The sequence below is a fragment of the Solanum stenotomum genome, chromosome 9 (genome assembly GCF_019186545.1).
Source record: "Solanum stenotomum isolate F172 chromosome 9, ASM1918654v1, whole genome shotgun sequence".
NCBI lineage: Eukaryota > Viridiplantae > Streptophyta > Magnoliopsida > Solanales > Solanaceae > Solanum > Solanum stenotomum.
The window spans coordinates 15,414,802-15,441,532 of record NC_064290.1 but is presented as its reverse complement, the minus strand read 5'-3'; the positions used below and the strand labels follow the sequence as shown (position 1 = coordinate 15,441,532).

The following is a 26,731-nucleotide window of genomic DNA, read 5'->3' as shown; positions in this document are numbered from 1 at the left end:
CGATTTTTTATCCTTTTTTATCTTTTTATTTTTTTCAAAACTGATTTTTTACAATTACTTGAAAAAACTTTTTTTTTAATAAAATGTTACAACCTGAAATTTTTTATTGTTAAAATTTGAAAGTTTTATTCTATTGCTATAACTTGAAAATATTAGTCTAATAAATGTCATTTATAAAATTTTCACTTACGGATATAAAGTATAAAAATCCAAACAATTTGGGTGTTAATTACATTCTATTCCGAAAGTTTCTCAAATTATAATAATCTCAGATTTTTCAGAACTTGCGAATACATTGCTCTGTCGCCCGATACATGGCAAATGATACATGCGTTATGTATCAGATACATAGTTATGTATCAAATACATAACTATAAATCAGATTCATACTGATTTAGGTCTGAAACAATTGGGGTTATGTAACAACAATAACATTTGTATCAAATTCATTGTATATAACACAAAGATGTAATGTATCTAATAGAGGTGGGGTGATATATCCGGAGGTTAAGAGAGAAGGAAAAAGGGGACCATTTTGAGCCTTTGCTTTGATTTTACTCTTTTTTTAGGACAATGATATTTTAACCCGAGGAGCACTAATTTTGACGTATGAAAATTTTATAAGTTATTTAGGTTTTAACGTTCAATTGAGTAAGCTAAATCTAATCCAACTTAATCAAATTTCTTATGATGTTGAGTCAAATAGAATTTGATCCACTTTAATCAAATTTGTTAAAGTATAATTAAGCTTGAGTTGAGCTAGACTTTTTGATGTTTAAATCTACATAGTATGATACCACTAAAAATAATTAAATTCGTAATGGAAGAGGATCAAAATGTCCCTCCACTTCTTGAGATAAAAAAATGTCCTCCTTCTTGTGCCCTGACATTATTTTTTTGGCTTAAAATTATCCTTTTATTAACGACATAATTATATAATATTTAATTATATTTTAATTAAATATGTGTTCTTTATTTATTGATTCACATAACACATTGATCCAATCCGAATGATAAACAAAACAAATAAGCAAATTAAAACAACTTTTAAGATTCCAAGACAAATTTATATCAAATCTTATGAAACTCTTCTTTTTCGTTTGGTCACCATATCTTGTTTAATTATTATTTTTGTTTTGTGCTCGATATTTCATATCTATTTTGGGATGTGATTTTTCTAGGTTCGTTGGGAATTATTTCTTCAAAATATTATGCTTCATATTACAAAAAAAAATTATATTTAGGAATAACATTTAAAAAATTTAATTAAAAGTAAAAAAATAGAAATTTACTACAATGCTCACCGCTCAACCTTTGTGGTCATGATCTCTTATTGATTTCATCAAAGAGAAAATTTTATAATTGATATATGTAAGACTAATTATTATTAGTTATGACAGTGTTCTTTATGTTTCAAGTTTTAACATTAACAATTACGGGCTATAATATTTGTTAAATAAAAAAACTAAAAAATGGAATAAAAATTAACAAACAAATTAATAATAGTAATGATAATTAATAATAGACATAAAATAAGGAGAGTCATAACAATAAAATATTTGTTTTCCTAGTTTAGCTCAAAACAATTATTGATCTTTTCTCTCACCTGTTAATTGACTAAAAGAAACATATTTCGCTATTTTTACTCAATATTCGTATATTTCTCTATCATCGCTCAAAGGAGTACTCACCATTGTCTTCTCCAACTATTTGTTTGTTTCACATTTATTGTCTTAATATAATGTGATGGAAGGTTTCTTTTCGATATTAATCAAGCATGGTGGTAGATGAGATTGTTCAGGTTAGTGTTTATAAATCGTATCCAGAATTTTGAGATGATGGGTGCACTATTACGAAAAGGTGTAAATTTGATCGGTATAATATTTAGGTTCTTATCACTGAAAATCATTAAAATTTTAAAATTATAGGTCCAAAATTATTTTTTTATCTATACAAACCACTTAGAGAGGCGTTACCCAATTTTAGAAAGGAAGATAGAATAAGATAAATAAAAGATTCAAATTTCTAGCCTCACTTAGAGAGGTGCACCCAATCATCATCACACGACATTATATGATACTTCAAGTGTGGGTTCACACATCTATGTTTAAATATTTTTTTAAAAATATAGCACTATTATATATGATTTCAGAAGGAGAGCATGGGTTCACGTGAACCCGGTGACCCTCTCCTGGATACGCCTATGTGACAGTCTATTTCGAATGTGTTTTTATATTGTGTATATCAATAATACTATGTAATTTTGTTCGATTTAATGAATAGTACTCAGTTTTTATTTTAACAAATTTTTAATGTATAATATTCAATTTTTAAATAAGAAGCGTTTACTATTGGCATGAATATTGTATAGAAATTTGCATATAACTGCAATGGAATTGATATATTGTTAATTTATAATTAAAGAATATTTACACTTTGACTTGTTTGAGTTTGGTACTCTTCTTGGTATGAATCTTGTATGAACCAATGTTTAGTGTTGGTATGAAGTTAGTATAGATATTGGCAAAAAACTTGTAGGCATTTGGTATACTATTTATATAACAAAACAGAATGACTAGTTACAAATGGTTCGAAATTGATATTTGTTTGGTACAAATTTAGAATGAATAAGTGTTTATTTTTAGCATAAAATTGGTATAGAATTATGTATAATAATGGAATGAAAAGTTATTTATACTTTTAACATGAAATTGATATAAAATGTGTGTAAACGTTATTTCTATTTTGGTTTACTGTAATTTCGACAAAATAAATTTATGATGAAATAGGAAGTATGTTGATTTTTAAATGGAGGAAATTATTTATGATTCTACCAGCCTATTAGTGGTCTTGTTAATGCGATAACCTCACAAGTAAGAGTAGACACTACTATTGATGAACTTGAGATTAAATACATTGTTAGTGAATAATGTCCACTAGTTTGTATACATAATGATTTGGGTGTAGAAGTGTTCTTGGATCAGAAGAAAATGTTGATTTCTTTAAAAAATATTTGATGTGCATAACATTGAAGAAACGGGCTATGGATAATTCAGAATCTGGTGTTGTGATGGAGTGAAAAGAAAATTTTATTGAAATATCACTAACAAATATTGATTTATACTCAAAAATCAATCCGTTTAATTGGAATGAATTTTGGTGACAGTGTTGATGGATTGTATGATCAAAGATTTGAAGTAATCAGCCACACTGCTAATATGTTGATTGCTAAGAAACAAATTTACAAAAATAAGAACACTCTTATGGAGGTGATGCGACACTGTACAATTGTCCAAATTTTTTGATTTCTTATAATACGTTCCAGTTCAGCTTGGTAAGAATATAATTGTTTATCTGTTTGTTGATTATCTTATTTGTATGAAATTGGTATACAAATATTTGACTAATGTTTTTTGCTTATAAAACAACTATTACCTAAAGTGTCCTTCCGAAAACTGTCCATGAATAATTAATTCTTTGAGTTTGAATCAATCTTGGACTTTTCAAAATCCATAAATTTTGTGGGAATCACGCGTGTTTGGTGAGGGACAGAGTTTATGCAAGGCGTCAAGAAATAACTGACTTGGTAGCTTTTATGATATTGGAAAAGTTTGTTGATCTAGTGACAATAAGGATATTACCGAAGACATGTTGAAATCACATGGTGTTTTGTTCACATACATGCAAGCATGACCAGCTAAAGAAAAAAACAATAAAAATGTTGTGTGAAGATCGAGCTGAATCATATGCAAAACTTTCAGGGTATTGCTAATATTCAATTTGTATTCATTTGGTATCCAACTTGAAAAAATAAGACTAACATTGTATGCAACTAGTATCTAATTGGAAAATTTAAGTATAACAATGTATACGTTTATACATTATCCAACTGGAAAGATGAAGTATAACCATTGCAAAACTTCAGGTTATTTGTACATTTTCAAGGAGAATTATCTTGATTCTGTTGTAAGCTTGAAGAGAAAAAAAAGTGATAGATTTTTATCTGTATTTGTTGCGTTAAGTATCTATTAGGAGTTGGGAGTATTGTAGGCCAGTAGTTATTGTTGACGGGGCAGACTTAATAGGCTCATATGATGGGACAATTATAATTGCAAGCACAATGAATCCAAGAGGTATGATTTGAATCTTGATACTTATATGATATTATAATTTTGGTATATAAAATTTTTTTCGATGAGTATGAATTAATTATATTTTTTTATAATGAAACATTTCACATACTTCCACTTACGTGAGGTGTGTCCAAAATTTTGAGATGATAGGTACACTATTACGAAAAGAAGGACCTAAGGTATAAATTTGATCGATATAATATTTAGGTTCTTATCCCTGAAAATTATTAAAATTTTAAAATTATATGTCTAAAATTATTTAATATTTATACAAACCACTTAGAGAGCCGTTACCCAATTTTAGAAAGGAAAATAGAACAAGATAAATAAAAGATCAAATTTCTAGCCTCACTTAGAGAGGTACACCCAATCATCATCACACGACATTATATGATACTTCAAGTGTGGGTTCACACATCTATGTTTAAATATTTTTAAAAAAAAATATAGCACTACTATATATGATTTCAGGAGGGAAGCATGAGTTCACGCGAATCCGGTCCCTTCTAGATACACCTCTGCTTACATAAGCGATAGTAGATTCCGAAAATGATGCATCTTGGACCTGGTACTTTGAAAGATTTAAGAACTCATATAGAGAAAGAAAGAATATGTATTTTATGTTTGACATGAATGAAAACATATGGAAAGGAACTGCAAGGGTATATCCTAATTTAGATCATTATGCTTGCATGTGGCATTTGTGTTGCAATGTTCTGAAGATTTTTCATAGAAATACGAATGATTTGAAGACGCATTTTTTGCCACGGCAAAGACGTACACAATTCAAGAATTTGAAGATTTGATGAGAATAGACACAATCGATCCAAGAATAAGAGGTTATTTATTTGATATTGGGTATAGTAAGTGGTCAAAGCTCGTCCAAAAGTTAAACGAACATGGATGATGCTAATACTTGCAATTAAAATTTTATAAATAGTAAAAAAAGAAGATATAAAGTCCGTAATATTGACCCTTAAATTGATGTGTGGTGCGATTTTTCCTTCATCAAATTGGTTCATTTGGTTAAAGTTAAGGCTGACAAATACAGCCCAAGTCCATTTTGATCTGCTAAATCTATCCAAATTTTAAAGTTTGGGCACAATTAGTGCCGGCAAAATGAGCTCATATTTTGGTAACCCGCCTAACTTGTCCATATTTAATGGGTTGGGTGAGCGACTTTTTACATGGATAAAATATGAGTTGATACCCATATTCAACTAATAAAAATATGGATAAACTATAGAGCAACTTACAAAAATGACTATATTTATAGGGTTATTAAAGTACAATAGGTATAAGTATGGTATTTATAAAAAATGACTACAATTTAACTTTTTTTCTAGCTATATTATTGTATATGTTTTTTATTTTTCTATTTTTCTATTTATACACTAATACAATTTTAATTACAATGAACTAAATAAGGAAACTGTATTAATTGTACAAATTCAAATTAGTATCTTTATTTATAAAATTTAAAGTATTAATATATCAAGGATACAAGTATTTGTAAAAACTTAATGTATTAATATACTAAACAAGATAAAGTATAACAATTTAGCATATGAACACGATAATTTGAAAAATGAAGACATTGTTGTTAAACAAAAAATGAATACACCAATATAGTATACATATGAATACATTGTTGTTAAACAAAAGATGGATATATTTGACAATACATAAACAAAAACAAATGAAAAATAATAGAATGTGTAGGCAGCAAAAGTGTGCAAGTATTCGACTGTATAAAAAAATGAAAAAAGCCAACAAACGCCAATCTCTTTTTGGTCAAGTTTTTCTTATAATACTTGAGGCTTGGTATTGACTCATGTATTTGTTTATAAAAAAAAATTGTATTAATGTATCCAATTATACTTGTATTGCCTAATTAACCTTTTAAATTCGATAGATTACTTATGTATTCAAATATACTTGTATTCACAAATCACCATTTCAACTTATGTTAATATTAGAATACAAGTATCTATGTATATAACTATTCTACTATATACAAATTTGACAATCACACAAACCTCAATCTCTTTTTTTGCTCGTGTTCTTCTTGTACTACTTTCTTTTTTATAACTATAGCCATTGTAATGTAGAAACAAATAATTCTTCAATCGAAAGCCTATAAAAATTGATGCAATATATATGTATATAAATATGATCTTCATAAAAACGAGGAGAAAATCAATTAAGCGATATCTAATGAATTCAAATTACAAAAATTGCTCCTAGAATCATCAAAAAGATCTTCAATTGGAAGAAATTTGGGAGAAAAATACAAAAATTTTGTGATATAGGAAGATTGANAAGTAGTCAACAATATCAATGGCACAATTCACGTTGTAATTGCGTAACGTTAATTTGACCGAATAAGAAAAAGTAAAAGTAATGTTGAATATATATATTCTATCATGTACCTTTTTTTTTTAATATATAGAATCGATAACAGATACTCAATAAATAGTTTGAAGACATATACATTAACTCAAGCACCAATCATACAAAGAAAAGGTATAAAGATATTTAGTCGCGATCGTGATATTAGTCGAGGTAGCATGTAAAATATTATGTTTATTCTTTTTATTTGTGTAAGTCCTGATGAATAAAGTTATCCATCATGATGATTTTCTGGAAAAAAATTCACGATATTTTCAAAACCCATAAAAATATGTTATGTGTATTCATATATAATACTTTTAAGGACAAATTACTTAACTACACTCTTTTACTTACCTTAATATCTATTTATCCCTACTTATTTCAAAAATTTCAAAAATCCCTTATTTTACCTATGTATCCCGCATGTATCCCGTACACAACGCTATGCATCCCGCTATGTGGAATATATCAAACGCTATGTATCCCGTGCACAATGCTATGTATCCCGCATGTATCCCGTGCACAATGTTATGTATCCCGCTATGTGGAATGGATCGTAGCAAACCTAATGTATCCCGTGCACAGCGCTATGTATCCCACAAACATCATTTTTAAGGGATTTTTGGTAAATAGAAAACTAGAAGGGATAGGATGTTATTTAGTACTTATAATATGTGGTTCCTATAAATGGGTAAATCACATAAATATGCTATATTAAAGAAATATTTACCATCTATGGCAATATAATTTTTCTAACTAAATATAACACTTTTTTGGAATTAAGAAATTGTACAGTCGCTTGCTGCTTTCTCTTTCCTTTTTCATCTTCCTTCACTTTTTTTTTATTATTCTTCTTCTTCTCTATCTCTTTTTCTATCATTATTATCTTCCTCCTCTTTGTTTTCTTTTTTTAAAAAAATTATTCTTCTTCCTCTTTGAAATTTTCATATAACTATCTTCAAATCAATTTTTGCCCATATTTCATTATTTTTACCCAAAAATACGACGGAAAAAGAAATGAAAAGATGAAAATTTGTACAAAATCATATTTTTAAGCAGAAATTTCAAATCTGTAAAATTATAGCAACAAGAGTTCACCATTAATGGTCATTATAAAGCTTCAAATTTTGAATTCATTATTTGAATTTTACGAATTTGTGATTAGCTTGGATAGATTCTTCCTACAAATAATTGAAAATGTCGTTTGAAATTTATATATGTTAGGAGAAATATTAGATTGAAACTCGAAAAAGGTGAAGTTTATGGAACTGTATGACAATTGTATTAAAGTTGTATTAGATATGTTTCATAATTGTATTAAAATTATATTAAAATCATGAACAATACATTTATAATACATATTACAAACTTCACTCCTTTTTAGTGGTATCAACCAAAATAATTTAAGTAACACACTCGTAATACATTTATAATATAGGAACAATACATTTGTAATACATATTGCAAACGTCACTTTTTTTCTTAGTGATACAAATCAAAATAATTTATAAGATACATATAATACATGTTTTATTCATGAATAGTACATTTATAATACATATTGCACACTTCACTCCTTTCTTAGTGATACCAACAAGAATAATTTAGGTGACACACAAATAATACCTTTATAAGACACCCACATTACATTTTAATACATATTGCAACCGTCACTCATTTTCTTAGTGATAAATTAAAATAATTTATAAGACACATATAATATAAGTTTTATTCATAAGCAATCCATTAATAATACATATTGCAACCATCACTCATTTTCTTAGTGATACAAATCAAATAATTTATAAGACACATATAATATAAGTTTTATTCATGAACAATATATTTCTAATACATATTGCAAACTTTACTTTCTTCTTAGTGATACCAACTAATTGATTTACGTAACACACTTATAATACACGCACACTACATTTTTAATACGTATTGCAAACATCACTCATGTTTTTAGTGATACAAACCAAAATAATTTATAAGATACATATAATACATGGTTTATTCATGAATAATACAAGTTTAATTCAGTCTATAGATTATTATCTTGTTTTTCATTAGTAATGTTTTTTTTTTATTCTTAATTTTCTCTTCTAATTCAATTTTAATATTGTGTAATACACTTTTAATGCAAATTTAATTCATTTTATAGTTTATTATTTGTTACTATTAGATTACTTGTTTAATTCATTATTGATATAAGTTTAATTCACTCTATAGGTCATTGTCTGGTGTTTCATTAGTTACATTTTTTATCCATGCTTAATTCTCTCTTCTAATCCAACTTTAATATTTGTGTAATACACTTTTAATACAAATTAATTCATTTTACAGTTTATTGGTTGATTTGTTATGATTAAATTACTTGTTTAATTCATTATTGATACAAGTTTATTCAGTTTACAAATCTCAGAATGCTCTTTCATTTGCTACATTTTGCATGTGTGTTTAATTCACTTATAATTCAACTTTAATCTGTGTGTAATACATTTTTATTCAAGTTTAATTCATTCGGCAGTTTATTATGTTTCTTCATTTGTTATGATTAGATTACTTTCTGCTCTTTCATTTACGATTAGTTTGGATAGGTTGTTCCTACGAATAATTGAAAATATCGTTTGAAGTTTATATCTTAATTTCAAGAGGGTTTGGTTAAGTTTAGAATTGATTTTAGGAGAAATATTAGATTGAAGCTCGAAAAGGATGAAGTTTGCAGAACTATATCGCGTTTGTATTCAAGTTGTATTAGATATGTTTCATAATTGTATTAAAATTGTATTAAAATAATGAATAATATATCCTATATTTATAATACATATTGCAAACTTCACTCCCTTTTTAACGATATCAACTAAAGTAATTTAGATAACACACTTATAATACATGCACAATACATTTTAATACATATTGCAAACATCACTCACGTTCTTAGTGATACAAACCAAAAATAATTTATAAGACACATATAATACATGTTTTATTCATGAATAATATAAGTTTAATTCAGTTTATAGATCTCTGTCTTATCTTTCATAAGTTACGTTTTTCATTCATTTTTGATTCTCTCTTCTAATTCAACTTTAATATTATTTAATACAATTTTAATGCAAATTTATTTTGCAATTTTTTGATTGATTTGTTACTATGAGATTACTTGTTTAATTCATTATTGATACAAGTTTAATTCACTCTACAGACCGTTGTCTGGTCTTTCATTAGTTACGGTTTTTATGCATGCTTAATTCTTTTTTCTAATTCAACTTTAATACTAGTGTAATACACTTTTAATACAAGTTTAATTCATTTTGCATTTTATTGGTTGATTTGTTACAATTTGATTACTTGTTTAATTCATTATTGATACAAGTTTTATTCAGTTTACAGATCATAGAATGCTCTTTCGTTTGCTATATTTTGCATTCATGTTTAATTCTCATCTAATTCAACTTTAATATGTGTGTACTACATTTTTAATTCAAGTTTAATTCATTTTGCAGTTTATTATATCTCTTCATTTGTTACGATTAGATTACTTGTCCAATTAATTATTGATACAAATTTTATTTCGTCTACAAATTATTGACTAGTATACGAAAGAAAGTAGAGAGAGAAAAAAAGGGAGAAAGAACAATAGAAAGAGAGGGAGAAAGAGCAGCATAAAGAAACAAAGGAGAAAGAGCAATGTACAAAAAGAAAGAAATGGAGAAAGAATAACGTACAGAAAGAAGGAAAGGGATAAAGAGCGAGAAAGAGAGACAAATTTGAAAAGGCTAGAAACAAAAAAAAAAAAAAAGAGGCGAGAAATAAAGATAAATATAATAAAATAATAGTATTGTTAGATATTGCTATAAATGGTAATAATTAAAGAGTATATTTAAAATAAGTAATTATTTTTTAAAAGGGGTCTACTCAAGTAATTAATCTTATGAGTAAAATATAGATTGGCCAAATGAATGCCGCACAACCCACAATTAGTGCCGCACAATCCATTTGAAAAGCCCAACCAGTCCGTTAGTTTGGCCCAAGCTGACCCATCCAAGTGCCAATTTTTTCACTTTTTGTTTTGCTCTTAATTGTCCTTATGGATAATTGGTTCTCTATGAATTTGCCAAGATTTCTTTTTTTCTTTTTTATTTATTTGTATAATCAAATTTGTCAATTCAATACATCCTTCATTTTACTTCCTTCCTTCCTTTTTCCTTTTCTTTTCTTTTTATATATATCTTTCCTTTTTTTTAAAAAATCAAAGAAAAATACTATCCAATAATCAATTAAAAGTTAATTACCATCAAATCTTTAAGATTTTTTCATTGGCCAAACATTTTTTTCTTTAAAGTCTTAATGGTTGTCCATAAAATGATTTTAATAAAAAAAAAATCTGTTTGCCTTTTCTCTTTTGTGCTTTTGATTTTGTCCAATGCGCTCACTAATAAAAATGCTTCTGTTTTCTTTGTATGCTTAATTTACATCAACTTTTTAATTCTTTGAAAATGATAGATACATATGAAAAGAACATAAAAAGATAATAATAAAATGAATATATTTTCCACCTTAGTTAGAGCTCTTCTGAAAATGAATAAAATTCTAATCAAAGTTTTTTTTTTTTGCTTTTTTTGGAGATTTTGTTTTTGAATTTTAATTATTAAATTAAATTTTACGTTTGGCTTAAATATAGTACGTATTTTTACATTATTACTTTTCACAAAAAAAGCATTACCATAATTGTATTCCATGCTTTTCATCGTTCGTTTTGGGTTACTTCATATAACACCAAAATGTATACAAAAAAGTCAAATGAAAAAAACAGAAGAAAAAGAAAAATTCAACACAAGCTTATATAAAATTAATCTCATATTCGATAATTATTATGAGGCGCTATTAATTTGAATTCATACAGAAAAAAAATTAGTTTCTTTGTATGCTTAATTTAACATCAAACTTTTAGATACTTTGAGAAGATTAGAGATAAATTAACATAAAAGTGTAGTTCAAAACTTTCAATTACTACATTTAAGCTTTTCCATTTCTACATCCAAATCAAAATTGGGGGAAAATACAAAAAAAAAAAAAAAAAAGGTTACAGAACTTTTTCTCATAATGTTTATAAGTATTCCCGAGTATATATAGATAGATGTATTTACGAACGTTCTATATATACTAATATTAATTTATCGATTAAACAGCGAGAATTCCAGTGGAAAAGATTTGTCCATTCTCATAAGGTGAAGTAGCAACATCAACAGATCTTGAACTACACTTTTCTTTCTGATCATCCATCACTATTTGCCTGTACCGACACTCTGTGCTACAAAATGCTTTCTCGCCCCTGAAATTTATGAACGAATGTTTAATATCTACATAAAAATACTAATAAATTTGATCGCGATATAAAATAATAATAATGTTATGGGCATACCTATACATATATATGTCTTTGCCATGTAACTTTTTTTGACACAAGTGACATGAACTGAGAAAATCAGAATCTTGTTCGGCCGGAAAACTTCCAATTTTCGCCGGAGATATGTTAAAAACGCTTGGACGATTACATTTTCTGTTTTCCCGTTTACTTCTATCACCGTATACTTTTGTGTACGGTTTATTACCTGGTGCACGGCAAGTAACTATTGTATATTCTTCAAAACTATCCATCTCTGTTTCCTCAATTTCTGGTCTAAATCTAGCTGAATTTTTCGACGGCAAAATCACCGGAATTGGAAGGGATCTCTTTGAATTCCGGTTGTAAACGGCTTTGTTCGCCGGAATTTCGCCGTTTTTACCACCGGACTTTTCTAGTGCAGCTACTATAGCTAATCCAACTCCACCGAAATCAAAGCTTTTTAAGCCTCTTGGTGATGGAAACTTGAAATCAAGTGGACTTCTTGGGCTGGTAGCACCATCCATCGTCCGGCTACCGGAAAAAGCTGCACCGGTGAGTTTTCCGATCACCGGCTTAGATCTATTGCCTATCATGATTGAAGAAATTTAGTTCAAATTGGGATTTATGAGAAATGAAATGGAGGTGTTTTTGCCTAAAAGTTAGTGTTTTTGGAGAGCTCTTTATAAAAGATGGTTTAGGAAATTGATGGAGTTGTTGGATAGCCCATGGTTTAGGTTGGTATTATTATAAAGAGAAATGATTGCCCTACAAAAATAAAAAAATGAAGTGAAATAATAGAGTCACTTTATTCTATTCACTAGTACCATTATTAAATTGGATTCCAAACGTCCAAGAATATGGTCTAGTGGTTAATGAAATAATCGAGATTTATAGATTTTATTTTTTTTTAAAAATGTGAAAATAAAAAATATTTGGATGATTGTATTCTATTGTTAGTTTAAATATTATGTTATTTTAATTATTACTTAAATTTCATTGTATTGTATCATTGAAATTTATTGTTAAGTAACGAAAAATTCATTCTATGTAAATTTGGTGCGATTGTGTTGTTATTTTACTATTTTTTTTCTCATTTTATTTTTAATTATTATTTCATAATCTTTTTTTTTATCATCTACACTACCTTTTTATAATAGCTATGTCACGTACCCTATTTTTGTTATAAGTTTATCATTCAAATTGCAAGTGTATAATATTATGAAGTGATGGGAACAACATAATCGATGCAAATATTGTATTATTAAAATGATACTTACATTACTATACAATATAATATAATACGATATATTATAAAACAACAGAAAACAACCATTCAAATAGAGTGTAGATAATTCTTTCCATATGTTCTACTCAATTAATTAATCAAGATAAACGAAAGCTAATTCAAACTTTATAATCATAAAAATTAAATAAGAAATAAAAAAAATAGGATTCCAAAGCAATATTTTAAATTGTCACTTGTCAAATGACCAATATTTCAAGAAACGTCCATATCTAATGATTGGGACCCAATCCCTATGTAGGACCCACATTTGCCGATCAAAAGATTCCGGCAAGTTTACTTCTCCGGCTAAAGGTATACGTGTCAATTGGATCAAGAGAGATTGTCAAGATAGTAATTATTGATGGGACCACTTAATGGAGTCTGGGCCCCACCTTTTGTATTTGTTTTTTGTGTGGTGGGACCCATACTATGACTAATGGAATATGTGGGGCCTATTGCTTTTGGAATAGGAAAGCGATCTATGGGTTCTCTGTTCACAATCACAGAAGTCGTTGTAGATGCTAATGACGAAACTACCCTTCATAACCCCACAATTAGAGCGGTCAATATGTGCTAGTCCACCCCATTCGGGCCAACACTTTGAAATTTGACGGGCCATATCGGGCTAATCCATTTTTTGTGTGGGTCAAAAAATGGTCAGTCCAGCCAACAAGTACGTGAGCTACGGGCTTTTCTGGGTCAACCCTCTTTTCTTACAAAAATATTTTTTATAATTTTTTAAATTAAATTATAATTTAAAAATATTAACATAAATATCGACAAAACAATATTACATGGTGTTATTGTTACTATTTGTTAATCAAATACACAAATAAAATTATCTTTATAATATTTATTAAGTTTGATTTCAAGTAAAAGCATAAATAGCTAAAAATAGAAATATTAACCTAATTATTTTTCAATGATCATAATAAATACAAAAACTATGACAATATTTCATAGGTTATGATCTATGTAGTGATTCCCTAAAAATTTTAGGAGATTTTTATTTTATGTAGTACATATTTTATAAACATAATTTGTATTTAAATTGTAATAGTTCAAACTTTACACAAATATTGAGTTTAGACTCTTGTTATTTTTAACTCTATTTTTTATTTATTTTTTAATTAATTTTTATTTAGCCCACGGGCCTAGCCCATATTGATGGCTCTACCCACAATGTACTTTTTTTAAAAAAAAAAAAAAAAAAACCCTTTTAATGATTTTATTCTTTTTGAAAAAGGGAAAAATCGATTTTTTAAAAAAGTATTGAAGACCTTTTGAAATGAAGGATTCTCCACGATGAAGGAAAAAGTAACACTTGCAATTTAACAATATGAAATTGATGTTTTTTTCTTACAAAAATTAATCAAATTAGAATATTACTTGTAGACATTGAAATTTTGTGGACTCTATAAGACATCATAGTTTATGTCTATATAAAGGGTACTAAATTTCCTTAAAAGACATCTCAAAATATCCCATAAACTTTAGGGTATTTTTAAAGATCAAGATCTTGAATATTCCACAAAAGTCATGGAATATTCTTATAGAAGTCAACTCTAAATCATCCTAGTTCGAGAAATACGCCACTAACGGCCCCAAATAAATCTTAAGAGAGCAGAATCAAGGGAGGAACAGAATTGTACCCACAATCTTGATGAATAAAATTATGTTTCTTCATTTTTTATTGTGATTGTAATTTATTTTCTGTCACTTAAAAATTTGTTGCAAACAAATTGGCATGTCCAGTGAGACAATCTCTACCTCTCATCTCAACTTTTCAAGCATCAAACAACATCGAGATGACTTCCATGCAGAACAACTCTCGATCAACTGCCTCTAAGGCCACTAGCTCCAAGTTCTCTACTGAAGTTGAAGGCATTCTTGATGTTACCTTTGGAAGTTTCGGAGCCGTTACGAGAAACAAAGTTGCTACGCTAGGACAACAAACACTGCAAGTGTCGTCCGCATCAACTCCTATTTTGGGTCTTTAACTCCAAAAAAAGCAAGTTCCTCCACAAATGCTTTGAAAAGAGGAAACAGTATTGCTGAAAAGATCAAGGAGACATTTGCTCTACTTGAGCAATCTGGTTCCAAGAATTCTACCACAAGGGAGAACTATGATTCAACTAATGAATCATCTCCACATGCATCGCGTAACGTGATTCCGTTGAAGATTAACTTACGCGACAATCCATGCTACTCTCCTACATCTCCAATGATCATGCAAACGATGGTAACTGTTGCTTCCTCTCTTGAGGAACAACTCACAAATCTGACAAAGTTGGTTGAAGGATTGACAAAGCATGTACAACACCAAGAGTATCGAATTGATAAGTTGATGGATATGATGGAAGGACTTTTAGATGGAGAAGAGAGTCATGCGCCTGGAAAGTGTGTCGAAGTTCAAGAGATCGGAGATCCTGCGAAGAAAGCACCGCTTGTTAATGAGATGCAGTTTCTTCTGAAGGAATGATCCCACTTGATCGCTTGAAAGAGTTTATTGAAGGCGCTATCAAAGATATGTATGAAGTCTCCACCAAGTCTTCTCACATGTATGCCAAGCCATACACTGCGAGAATTGATAACTTCAAAATGTCTGCTGGTTATCAACCTCCAAAATTTCAACAATTTGAGGGTAAAGGAAATCCAAAACAGCATGTTGCATACTTCGTGGAGACATGTAATAATGATGGAACCTATGGAGACCATCTCGTCAAACAGTTTGTCCGCTCTCTAAAAGGAAATGCCTTTGATTGGTACACAAATCTCGAACTTAATTCTATTAATAGTTGGGAGCAACTAGAGCACAAATTTCTCAATCGCTTCTATAGCACAAGGCGTATGATGAGCATGGTAGAACTCACAAATACTCGCCAAAGGAAGGATGAAATGGTTATAGATTTCATAAATCGATGGAGGAACGCGAGCCTAAATTGCAAGGATAGGCTTAGTGAAGCTTCTACAATTGAAATGTGTATTCAAGGAATGCACTGTGAGCTTCTTTACATCTTACAAGGAATAAAACCAAAATCCTTCGAAGATCTAGCTACTCACGCTTATGATATAGAGTTAAGCATGTCCTCTGCTGAAAAAGATATGACATATGTCCGAGACCCTCGCAAAGGAAGCGACAAGCATGAACGCAAGAGATGGAGTAAATTTGTGCCTAGATATGACAATAAAGAATCCATGAATGTTAATGTGTCGCCTGCGAAGATCACTACGAATGAGGGCATGAAGCAAAATATGAGAACGGCTTTCCAAGCACGTTCAAAGGGAGATGCAAGGAAAATAATATCCCTTCTTGGATTCTGATGTTTCTAAGATTTTTGATGAGTTGCTCGAGTTAAAGCTCATTGACTTGCTAGAGATGAAGCGACCCGATGAAACTGGAAAAGCTAATGACCCAAACTATTGCAAGTATCATAGACTTGTGAGTCATCCTCTCGAAAAATATTGTCTTCAAGGATAGAGTGATTGCAATTTATTTCTATCACTTTAAAATTTGTTGCAAACAGTACTATCTCTATTATTTTTTTAAAAAAATTATTTGATGTTCGATTAATACAAATTAAAAAGTTATTACTTTATTAATATAAAATAAAAATAATTTTTATGATTAATATATTTTATATGCCATTGCTTCTATGAAATTTCTTATATGGTGTTTGATGAACTAATTCAGATTTTTTATAGATTAATTCTTTTTTATCAAAGAGTATATTTTTTGAACTCAAACCTATATCTCTAAATAAAAAAAAATGCTTACTACTAGAAAAACCTTTGTGGTCCATAAATTAACTTCATTAAAGGGTTGGCAATACTATTTATATTATATTATACTCTCTCCCTCTGTTCCTAATTATTTGTCCACTTTTAAATTGTCACACTTATTAAAAAAATAATTATTAACATAGTAAGTTTACCATTTTACCCCTATTAATTATGAAGTGGATCAATTAAAAATTTAAGATTTTCAAAAAGTTCTACATTTTTCAAAGTAATTAATTGAGGATATAATAGGTAAAAAATTGTCCTATTTGTCAAAATGAACAAGTAATTAAGGACAACTAAAAAAATAAAAATAGACAAATAATTAGAGACAAAAAAAATACTAAATAAAGCTTTTATAAACAAGAATGTATAGGGTGTGCTTGATAGGTAGGAAACTATGAGATAGAGATCGCAACGCACCGGCCTTCTTCTTGCTCTAATCTTCAATCTTCCTTATATTTCTATCAACATTAACTATTTTAACCATCACCAATTTTATTATGTATTATTTCTCTAATATATAAATATGCCTAAGAAAATAATTATTTCTATTTTAACCAACTATCAAAAAATTAAGTAAAAAAAATATTTTTCTTTCGAGAAAAAACATTTTTCCAAGTACCAAACACACCCAAAATGTTTAATTGATTGTATTAGGCAATATAATTACAACATATAACTTCATAAGCAAGAAGAAGAGACCAATTAATTGCATTACTTAAGGCTCGTTTAAAGCTTCTCAAACAAGGAAAAGAAGGATATTGCGAAGGAAAATGTTTTTTTTATTGAAATAAGTTGACTCCTTATTTTATTGTGGTATAATTATATATTTAATATAATTTCACAAAATAAAATCTAGAAAAAGGAAGTTTACACAAATCTTATCATTACCGGAAGGTAGAGAAATTATTTCTGATAAACCTTTGACTTGTAAAAACAAATCAAAGCAGTATAGAAACAAAATAATAAAAATGAAAAAGCTATGACAAAATTATTGAGTTAAAACAAATCAAAGTAGTTTAGAAACAAAATAGTAAAAAATGAAAAGGCTATGACAAAATTATTGAGTTAATATCTCAGATGATCACTCAATTTTCAATAGTTTACTTAGAAAGTCACTCAACGTTGAGTTGTTCACTTCGAAAGTCACTCAACTTTGTTTTATAACTCAAAAGTATCCAACTATTAATAGTTCACTTAAAAAGTCACGTTACTATTGATATTTTACTTAAAAAATCACCAAATTAATTTTTTCATTAAATTTTGTAAAATACAAAAAAAAAAAATTAACTATTTTTTAAAAAAAATAATAAGATGCTTATTTTAATCATTTTGTTGAAGTATAATTTTTCTTTTCACCTTTTCTTTTTGTATAAAAAAAGGGTACTGTGCTGCGTAGTTTTTATTACTTCTTATCAATTCCAACTTCTTCTTCTTTGTTTGGATCATTTTTTAACATATCTAATTCCAATTATATAATTGCTGAAATGGAAAAAGTTTTTTTGGGGTCAATTGCTACGTTACGTTTTTTTAAAAAAATATATAATTGAATAATTCAGATTAACAAAATAATTAAAATAAATATCTTATTATTTCTTTAAAAAATAGTTTAACATAAAAATTAAATTTCAACAAATTTTATGAAAGGATATTTAAATTGGTTGAGTGACTTTCTAAATGAAATATCAATAGTTGAATGACTTTTGAGTTATAAAACAAAGTTGAGTGACTTTCTATGTGAACAACTCAAAGTTGAGTGACTTTCTAAGTGAACAATTAATAGTTGAGTGACCATTTAAGATATTAACTCTAAAATTATTTATAGATTCTAAAAGTCGAAATGACCAAAATGAGGAAAATATATAAAAGGCAAAACACATATGCAGACTCTTAAACTTGTCCTTAAATTTTATTTTGGCACTCCATCTCAACCTTGTTCCATTTTAATCCTTCAACTCCAATTTTCATGTTCCATTTTGGCACTTGTAAGTGGTGTGACAGAGTGTGTGCATCACACTTTTTCTAAAAGAGTGAAAGACAAAAAATAATAATAAAAGATTACCCTTCAACTCTATTTCTTTTATGTACCATTTAACACAAAATACTAATTTTATGATTTCTTTATATCTATGTATGTTATTCAACTGCAATTTTGCATTTTAAAAATCAGCGTTCATCTGTTAGTTATTGTAAAAAATTAAAATTGATGGAGGATCATTGATTTTTTTTTTTATAAAAAAAAAGTAACAATTTCTTTTTAACAGTTTCCCTATATTTTTGCGTGAAAAATAACCGACGAAAGTGCGTCGCTTTTCTTTCTTAAGAAAATCAATGACAACCCAATGAAATCTATCTAATTTCAACATTCACTACTGAAAAATTGTCAAAAAACGACGGCCAAAAGCGACGGACTGCGTCGCTTTTGACCAAAAAAGCGACGCAGTCACTTCCGTCGCTTTTTAGCTCGACGCTTTTCAAAAAGCGACGGACTGCGTTGCTAGAAAGCGACGGACAACATCATTTTAAAAAAAGCGACGGACTGCGTCGCTTTTAGAGACGGACTGCGACTCTTTTAGTGACGGACCGAGTCGCTTTTTTACTATTTTTTTTTTGATTTTTTTTTTAAAAGCGACGGACTGCGTCACTTTATTTTAATTTTCATTTTTTTTTCTAAAGGGCGACGCAGTCCGTCGCTTTTCTGGAAATTTATTTTTTGAAAATCCTAGAAAAGCGATGGATAAAAGGACATTGTTCGTCGCTTTTCTGGAAATTTTATTTTTAAAAACTTAAAAAAACGACGGACAAAACCACGCTGTCCGTCGCTTTTTCTGCAATATTTTTGACAGTAACAACTCTTGCCCACCTGCAAATGCAATTCAATTCAATTCTATACTATTCAACCCAATCAAACACACACAATTATAAACAATCTAAACAAAACATAAAACAACAAACTTAAAATAACATTCAAAAGTATCTAAATCATAAATTAAAGACTTATAAAGTCTTTTAAAATTCGTTTTAAAATTTCAAAAAGTTCATAAATGTCCAGAGATCTAAACTAGGGAGTGAGATCTACATAATCATCCTTATCACTCTCGTCGTCGGTGTCATTGGGAGCCGAAGTAGTAGGTCGACGAGCGAGGTTCATCACTTGTTTTTTGATTTGCTGAACGGTCTCACTCATGCTTTGTTGTTCAGCTACTCTTTTCCACTCCGACTCTGCTAGTGCCGCTGTAAGTTTAGCTATTTGATCCGATATAGCAGCAATTTGAACACCGTCAAGTGCCTCAGCTTGACGTGACGATCCAATACCTTCTAAGCCTGACTGAAGGCGTCTAACATCGTTGCGAGAGCCTGGACCATAGAATCTACCCTTGTGTGTCCCCCTACCACTTTTTCTTTCCAAATCTGAGTGGACAGTTCAAGTGTCAATTGAACCGAACTATCTAGATTCTCATCGACGTACTTATGAAATGTATTCTGCATATTAAATATAAGTATTGACATCAATATATATACATATCATAAATATATTCACTATTGATATATATTATTCATATTAAATAACTTACAAAAGTTCGTTCGGCCCTTTCCTCCACCCACACATCCGGATCCGACTCATTTTCTTTCTTCCTGACATGAGTCTTTTTGAAAACCTCTGGTTCAGTAGGAGTGCGTCCCAATTCTTTTTCCTATAAATAAAAATTGAAATTTATAACGATATATATGTATCAACTAATTATTTATTTAAAAGTTTGAATTAGAACTTACCATCTCTCGTGCAATTGTTCCAACCGTCTTTGCACCTCCGGTGTGCAACGAGCCACCTTTAAGACTGCCTTTAGCCATTTTGGCTTGATCTGATATTGCCTTAAACTTGTCTGTGTTCCAATACTGACCCAATTCATCAAAAACATGAGGCAGCATCCAACCGGGACGTTCACCACTATCCCGAATGCTCTTTAGCCTGCTAGACAGTCTGGCGGATGCCTTCTTCTCAAATGTGGTCCAAATGACCAAATTGTACCTCGACTCCCAAGTACACATAGTCTGAAAAAAATTTGAATATCATTAATTAAATCGATAGTAAAAAAAAGTAAAGTATACTAAACTTAACTAAAAAATATATACCTTAAAGTTATTAAACATTGCCTGACGTATACTGTTTGGAATCTCGCTCCAAGAGTGATAAGCTTGTGTATAGAGTTTTCTAACACACTCTTTTAAAGCCCGGGAAGCATCCTTTGCAGGATGCCACCTGCAAAACACATAATAAATATGTTAGTTCATGAATAATATATTAAAGTATAAGAAATAAATAATATAAACTAACAAATAGATAATAAATCAAACTTACGATGATCCATCCGGCTCAATCATGACTCTACCAAGTCTGTCCTTCTGGCCAGGAGCTAGAGCAGACATCGTATCATGTGGTGTAGCACTAGGTACAGCTGCAGACGAGGGTGATACATCAGGATGCACAAAACGCTAAGTCAATGGAGGCGTACCAGCCATAGCATCTAACTGCTCGTTACTAGAATCTCCAAGCCTCATGGCAGATAACTGAGGAGATGTACCTGTGGGAGATGGATTACCTGCCGATAAGGGTCGTGCTCGACGAATAGCCTGTAAAGGTAGGTCCTCATAGCGTCGTGAAGGCAATGCTTGTGAAGTAGATGAAGCATCGACTGGCCGACGATAATTAGGATAATATTGTCGAGGATCCGCCGTACCAAACGGAACAACAAATAAATGAGTATCATGGCTGATGCGCTCTGGCGCAGAAGAAATAGATCCTACAATATCCTCAGGATCTATTGGTCTCCTAGACTTCTTCTTCTTAGCATGTTTAGTCTGGCTAACTCCAAGATGCTCGCGATGTCTATCACCGTCACCGCCTGATGACATCTGTATGCAAATTTACATGTAATAATATATATAAAAATCATAAATTAAATAAAATTAGTAAAATACACTTACATATGTACTAGCTAGCTTTCATTCTACACTATTCCTCCTCGCTTGTTTCAATTCCATCATTCTCCCATTCTTCCTCCTCGGTTGTTTCATTTTCATTATCGTCCCATTCTTCGTCATCAAATGATTCATTTTCCTCATTCTCGGATATTTCTTTCTCAACATTCAATATCTCATCATCAGCTTCTTCTAATATGTGTTGAGGATGTTGTAGTGTGGTTTCCAATTCAACATCAACTTGTTGTTGAACAATTGCAACATCATTTTGATATGCCATATCTAAGACATTGTCAATTTCGATTCTTTCCACATGCTTACTTTTTATAACAACCCACCAATCAACTTTGTCTCTATGCAATGGATATGAAGTGTAATACACTTGTTTAGTATGTCGTGCAATAATAAAATGATCATAGCTTCTGTATTTCCTGGTGTGCTTAATTTCAATTATATTATGTTGATGGTCCACCTTTATGCCTCTATGTGATGGGTCAAACTACTCACACTGAAACAACACAATCTTCTTATTAGGCCAACCTGAATACCTTACTTCAATAATCTCTTAAATGACACCATAATATTCAATAGTTTGACCAGTACCATCAACATCACCTTGTATATAGACACCGCTAATATTTGTTTTCTTGTTCCTAGATACTTCTTCAATTTGAAACTTTAAACCATTGACACAATACTTATTCATTGCCAGTACTTGAGATTTAGGTCTAAGGGCTACTTCTTTCACTACTTGCAAATGTTGGACACTTGAGTATTCATCGTAAACCTACGCGATTGTTATTTCAAGTAATATAATTTAGTATAACATGAATATATTATTAAATATTGAAGGATTGCACACTTACATAGTTCCTCAGCCATTTGGAAAATTCTATATAGATGGCTTCATTACCCCATGTGTTTACGAACAAGCTGATCATTTTACATTCAAGTATTTCGGTAGTTAATGATCACTTATTAGTATGTAATTTAATAACATATTTTTAACACTTACTTGACATATGATTGAATCTCCGGACAATTAAGCAAAATATGTGTCAAAGCTGATTGCATTTCCATATCAGTGAAGCCTCGCTTTCTACGCTTTTTAGATCCTAGACCATTTTGATTAAAAATTGATATCGGTGGAAGTAAAGGATCAATATCGCCTTCATCATTGCGATTGGGCCTGTTTCTCCTACATGACACATCAGGACCAAAGTAATAATTTCAAGTTCTAGTTCTAGTTCAAGTTCTAGTTCTAGTTCAAGTTCAAGTTCAAGTTCTAATTTCAAGTTCAAATTCTAAGTTCAAGTTCAAGTTCTAATTTCAAGTTCAAGTTCTAAGTTTAACTTCAAATTCTAAGTTCAAGTTCAAGTTCTAAGTTCAAGTTCTAAGTTCAAGTTCTAATTTCATGTTCAAGTTCTAATTTCATGTTCAAGTTCTAAGTTCAAGTTCAAGTTCAAGTTCAAGTTCAAGTTCAAGTTCAAGTTCATGTTCAAATTCTAAGTTCAACTTCAATAATAATTCAAACTAGTCCTAAATTCAAAATTCAAACTAGTCTTGAAAATTGAAATCACAAATTCAAACTAGTCCTAAAATCACAAATTCAAACTAGTCTTGAAATCACAAATTCAAACTAGTCCTAAAATCACAAATTCAAACTAGTCCTAAAATCCCAAAATCTAACTAGTGCTAAAATTCTAAATTCAAACAACTCCTTAAATACCCTAATTCAATCTAATCTTACAATTCCNAAAAAATTAGTTTCTTTGTATGCTTAATTTAACATCAAACTTTTAGATACTTTGAGAAGATTAGAGATAAATTAACATAAAAGTGTAGTTCAAAACTTTCAATTACTACATTTAAGCTTTTCCATTTCTACATCCAAATCAAAATTGGGGGAAAATACAAAAAAAAAAAAAAAAAAGGTTACAGAACTTTTTCTCATAATGTTTATAAGTATTCCCGAGTATATATAGATAGATGTATTTACGAACGTTCTATATATACTAATATTAATTTATCGATTAAACAGCGAGAATTCCAGTGGAAAAGATTTGTCCATTCTCATAAGGTGAAGTAGCAACATCAACAGATCTTGAACTACACTTTTCTTTCTGATCATCCATCACTATTTGCCTGTACCGACACTCTGTGCTACAAAATGCTTTCTCGCCCCTGAAATTTATGAACGAATGTTTAATATCTACATAAAAATACTAATAAATTTGATCGCGATATAAAATAATAATAATGTTATGGGCATACCTATACATATATATGTCTTTGCCATGTAACTTTTTTTGACACAAGTGACATGAACTGAGAAAATCAGAATCTTGTTCGGCCGGAAAACTTCCAATTTTCGCCGGAGATATGTTAAAAACGCTTGGACGATTACATTTTCTGTTTTCCCGTTTACTTCTATCACCGTATACTTTTGTGTACGGTTTATTACCTGGTGCACGGCAAGTAACTATTGTATATTCTTCAAAACTATCCATCTCTGTTTCCTCAATTTCTGGTCTAAATCTAGCTGAATTTTTCGACGGCAAAATCACCGGAATTGGAAGGGATCTCTTTGAATTCCGGTTGTAAACGGCTTTGTTCGCCGGAATTTCGCCGTTTTTACCACCGGACTTTTCTAGTGCAGCTACTATAGCTAATCCAACTCCACCGAAATCAAAGCTTTTTAAGCCTCTTGGTGATGGAAACTTGAAATCAAGTGGACTTCTTGGGCTGGTAGCACCATCCATCGTCCGGCTACCGGAAAAAGCTGCACCGGTGAGTTTTCCGATCACCGGCTTAGATCTATTGCCTATCATGATTGAAGAAATTTAGTTCAAATTGGGATTTATGAGAAATGAAATGGAGGTGTTTTTGCCTAAAAGTTAGTGTTTTTGGAGAGCTCTTTATAAAAGATGGTTTAGGAAATTGATGGAGTTGTTGGATAGCCCATGGTTTAGGTTGGTATTATTATAAAGAGAAATGATTGCCCTACAAAAATAAAAAAATGAAGTGAAATAATAGAGTCACTTTATTCTATTCACTAGTACCATTATTAAATTGGATTCCAAACGTCCAAGAATATGGTCTAGTGGTTAATGAAATAATCGAGACTTATAAGTTTTAATTTTTTTTAAATGTGAAAATAAAAAAATATTAGTACCCTGTTTGGATGATTGTATTCTATTGTTAGTTTAAATATTATGTTATTTTAATTACTATTTAAATTTCACTGTATTGTATCATTGAAATTTATTGTTAAGTAACGAAAAACTCATTCTATGTAAATTTGGTGCGATTGTGTTGTTATCTTACTATTTTTTTCTCATTTTATTTTTAATTATTATTTCATAATCTTTTTTTTTATCATCTACACTACCTTTTTATAATAGCTATATCATGTACCCTATTTTTATTATAAGTTTATTATTCAAATTGCAAGTGTATAATATTATGAAATGATGGGAACAACATAATCGATGCAAATATTGTATTATTAAAATGATACTTACATTACTATACAATATAATATAATACGATATATTATAAAACAACAGAAAACAACCATTCAAATAGAGTGTAGATAATTCTTTCCATATGTTCTACTCAATTAATTAATCAAGATAAACGAAAGCTAATTCAAACTTTATAATCATAAAAATTAAATAAGAAATAAAAAAAAATAGGATTCCAAAGCAATATTTTAAATTGTCACTTGTCAAATGACCAATATTTCAAGAAACGTCCATATCTAATGATTGGGACCCAATCCCTATGTAGGACCCACATTTGCCGATCAAAAGATTCCGGCAAGTTTACTTCTCCGGCGAAAGGTATACGTGTCAATTGGATCAGAGAAATTGTCAAGATAGTAATTATTGATGGGACCACTTAATGGAGTCTGGGCCCCACCTTTTGTATTTGTTTTTTGTGTGGTGGGACCCATACTATGACTAATGGAATATGTGGGGCCTATTGCTTTTGGAATAGGAAAGCGATCTATGGGTTCTCTGTTCACAATCACAGATGTCGTTGTAGATGCTAATGACGAAACTACCCTTCATAACCCTACAATTAGAGCAGTCAATATGTGCTAGGTCACCCCATTCGGGCCAACACATACAGATTTTGAAATTTGACGGACCAGGCCGGGCTAATCCATTTTTTGTGTGGGTCAGTAAATGGTCGGTCCAGCCCACAAGTACGTGGGCTACGGGCTTTTCCGGGTCAACTCTCTTTTCTTACAAAAATATTTTTTATAATTTTTAAAATTAAATTATAATTTAAAAATATTAACATAAATATCGACAAGACAATATTACATGGTGTTATTATTACTATTTGTTAATCAAATACACAAATAAAATTATCTTTATAATATTTATTAAGTTTGATTTCAAGTAAAAGCATAAATAGCTAAATAGAAATATTAACTTAATTATTTTTCAATGATCATAATAAAATACAAAAACTATGACAATATTTCATAGGTTATGATCTATGTAGTGATTCCCTAAAAATTTTAGGGGATTTTTATTTTATGTAGTACATATTTTATAAACATAATTTGTATTTAAATTGTAATATTTCAAACTTTACACAAATATTGAGTTTAGACTCTTGTTATTTTCAACTCTATTTTTTATTTATTTTTTAATTAATTTTTATTTAGCCCATGGGCCTAGTCCATATTGACGGTTCTACCCACAATGTACTTTTTTTTTTTAAAAAAAAGAACCCTTTTAATGA

General features: G+C 29.7%; 3 protein-coding genes across 4 annotated transcripts in view; all 3 read right to left on the bottom strand.

Moving 5' to 3' along the window:
• Positions 1–26,731, bottom strand: part of LOC125876796 (oligouridylate-binding protein 1-like) — a 377,725-nt gene that overhangs the window by 11,300 nt on the left and 339,694 nt on the right. The gene's annotated exons all lie outside the window — the stretch shown is intronic.
• LOC125876809 (FCS-Like Zinc finger 13-like) lies at positions 11,509–12,669 on the bottom strand. Its single transcript, XM_049558066.1, has 2 exons — positions 11,959–12,669; positions 11,509–11,868 (listed from the first exon to the last, which is right to left on the bottom strand). The coding sequence occupies exons 1-2, from the start codon at positions 12,513–12,515 to the stop codon at positions 11,718–11,720; spliced, it is 708 nt and encodes a 235-aa protein (XP_049414023.1). The 5' UTR covers positions 12,516–12,669; the 3' UTR covers positions 11,509–11,717.
• LOC125876810 (FCS-Like Zinc finger 13-like) lies at positions 11,509–24,955 on the bottom strand. Of its 2 annotated transcripts, XM_049558069.1 has the most exons (3): positions 24,245–24,955; positions 23,962–24,154; positions 11,509–11,671 (listed from the first exon to the last, which is right to left on the bottom strand). In XM_049558069.1, exons 1-2 carry the CDS (start codon positions 24,799–24,801, stop codon positions 24,004–24,006), a joined length of 708 nt encoding a protein of 235 aa, XP_049414026.1. In that variant the 5' UTR covers positions 24,802–24,955; the 3' UTR covers positions 11,509–11,671; positions 23,962–24,003. The 2 variants fall into 2 exon arrangements, with proteins under 2 accessions (XP_049414026.1, XP_049414025.1); XM_049558068.1 differs by lacking the exon at positions 11,509–11,671 and having other exon boundaries at positions 23,795–24,154.

Coding starts and splice junctions, on each gene's coding strand:
- LOC125876809 (XM_049558066.1), bottom strand. CDS start 12,515: ATGATAGGCAATAGATCTAAGCCGGTGATCGGAAAACTCACCGGTGCA. Junction 11,869..11,958: donor AAAGACATATATATGTATAG/GTATGCCCATAA, acceptor CATAAATTTCAG/GGGCGAGAAAGCATTTTGTA.
- LOC125876810 (XM_049558069.1), bottom strand. CDS start 24,801: ATGATAGGCAATAGATCTAAGCCGGTGATCGGAAAACTCACCGGTGCA. Junction 24,155..24,244: donor AAAGACATATATATGTATAG/GTATGCCCATAA, acceptor CATAAATTTCAG/GGGCGAGAAAGCATTTTGTA.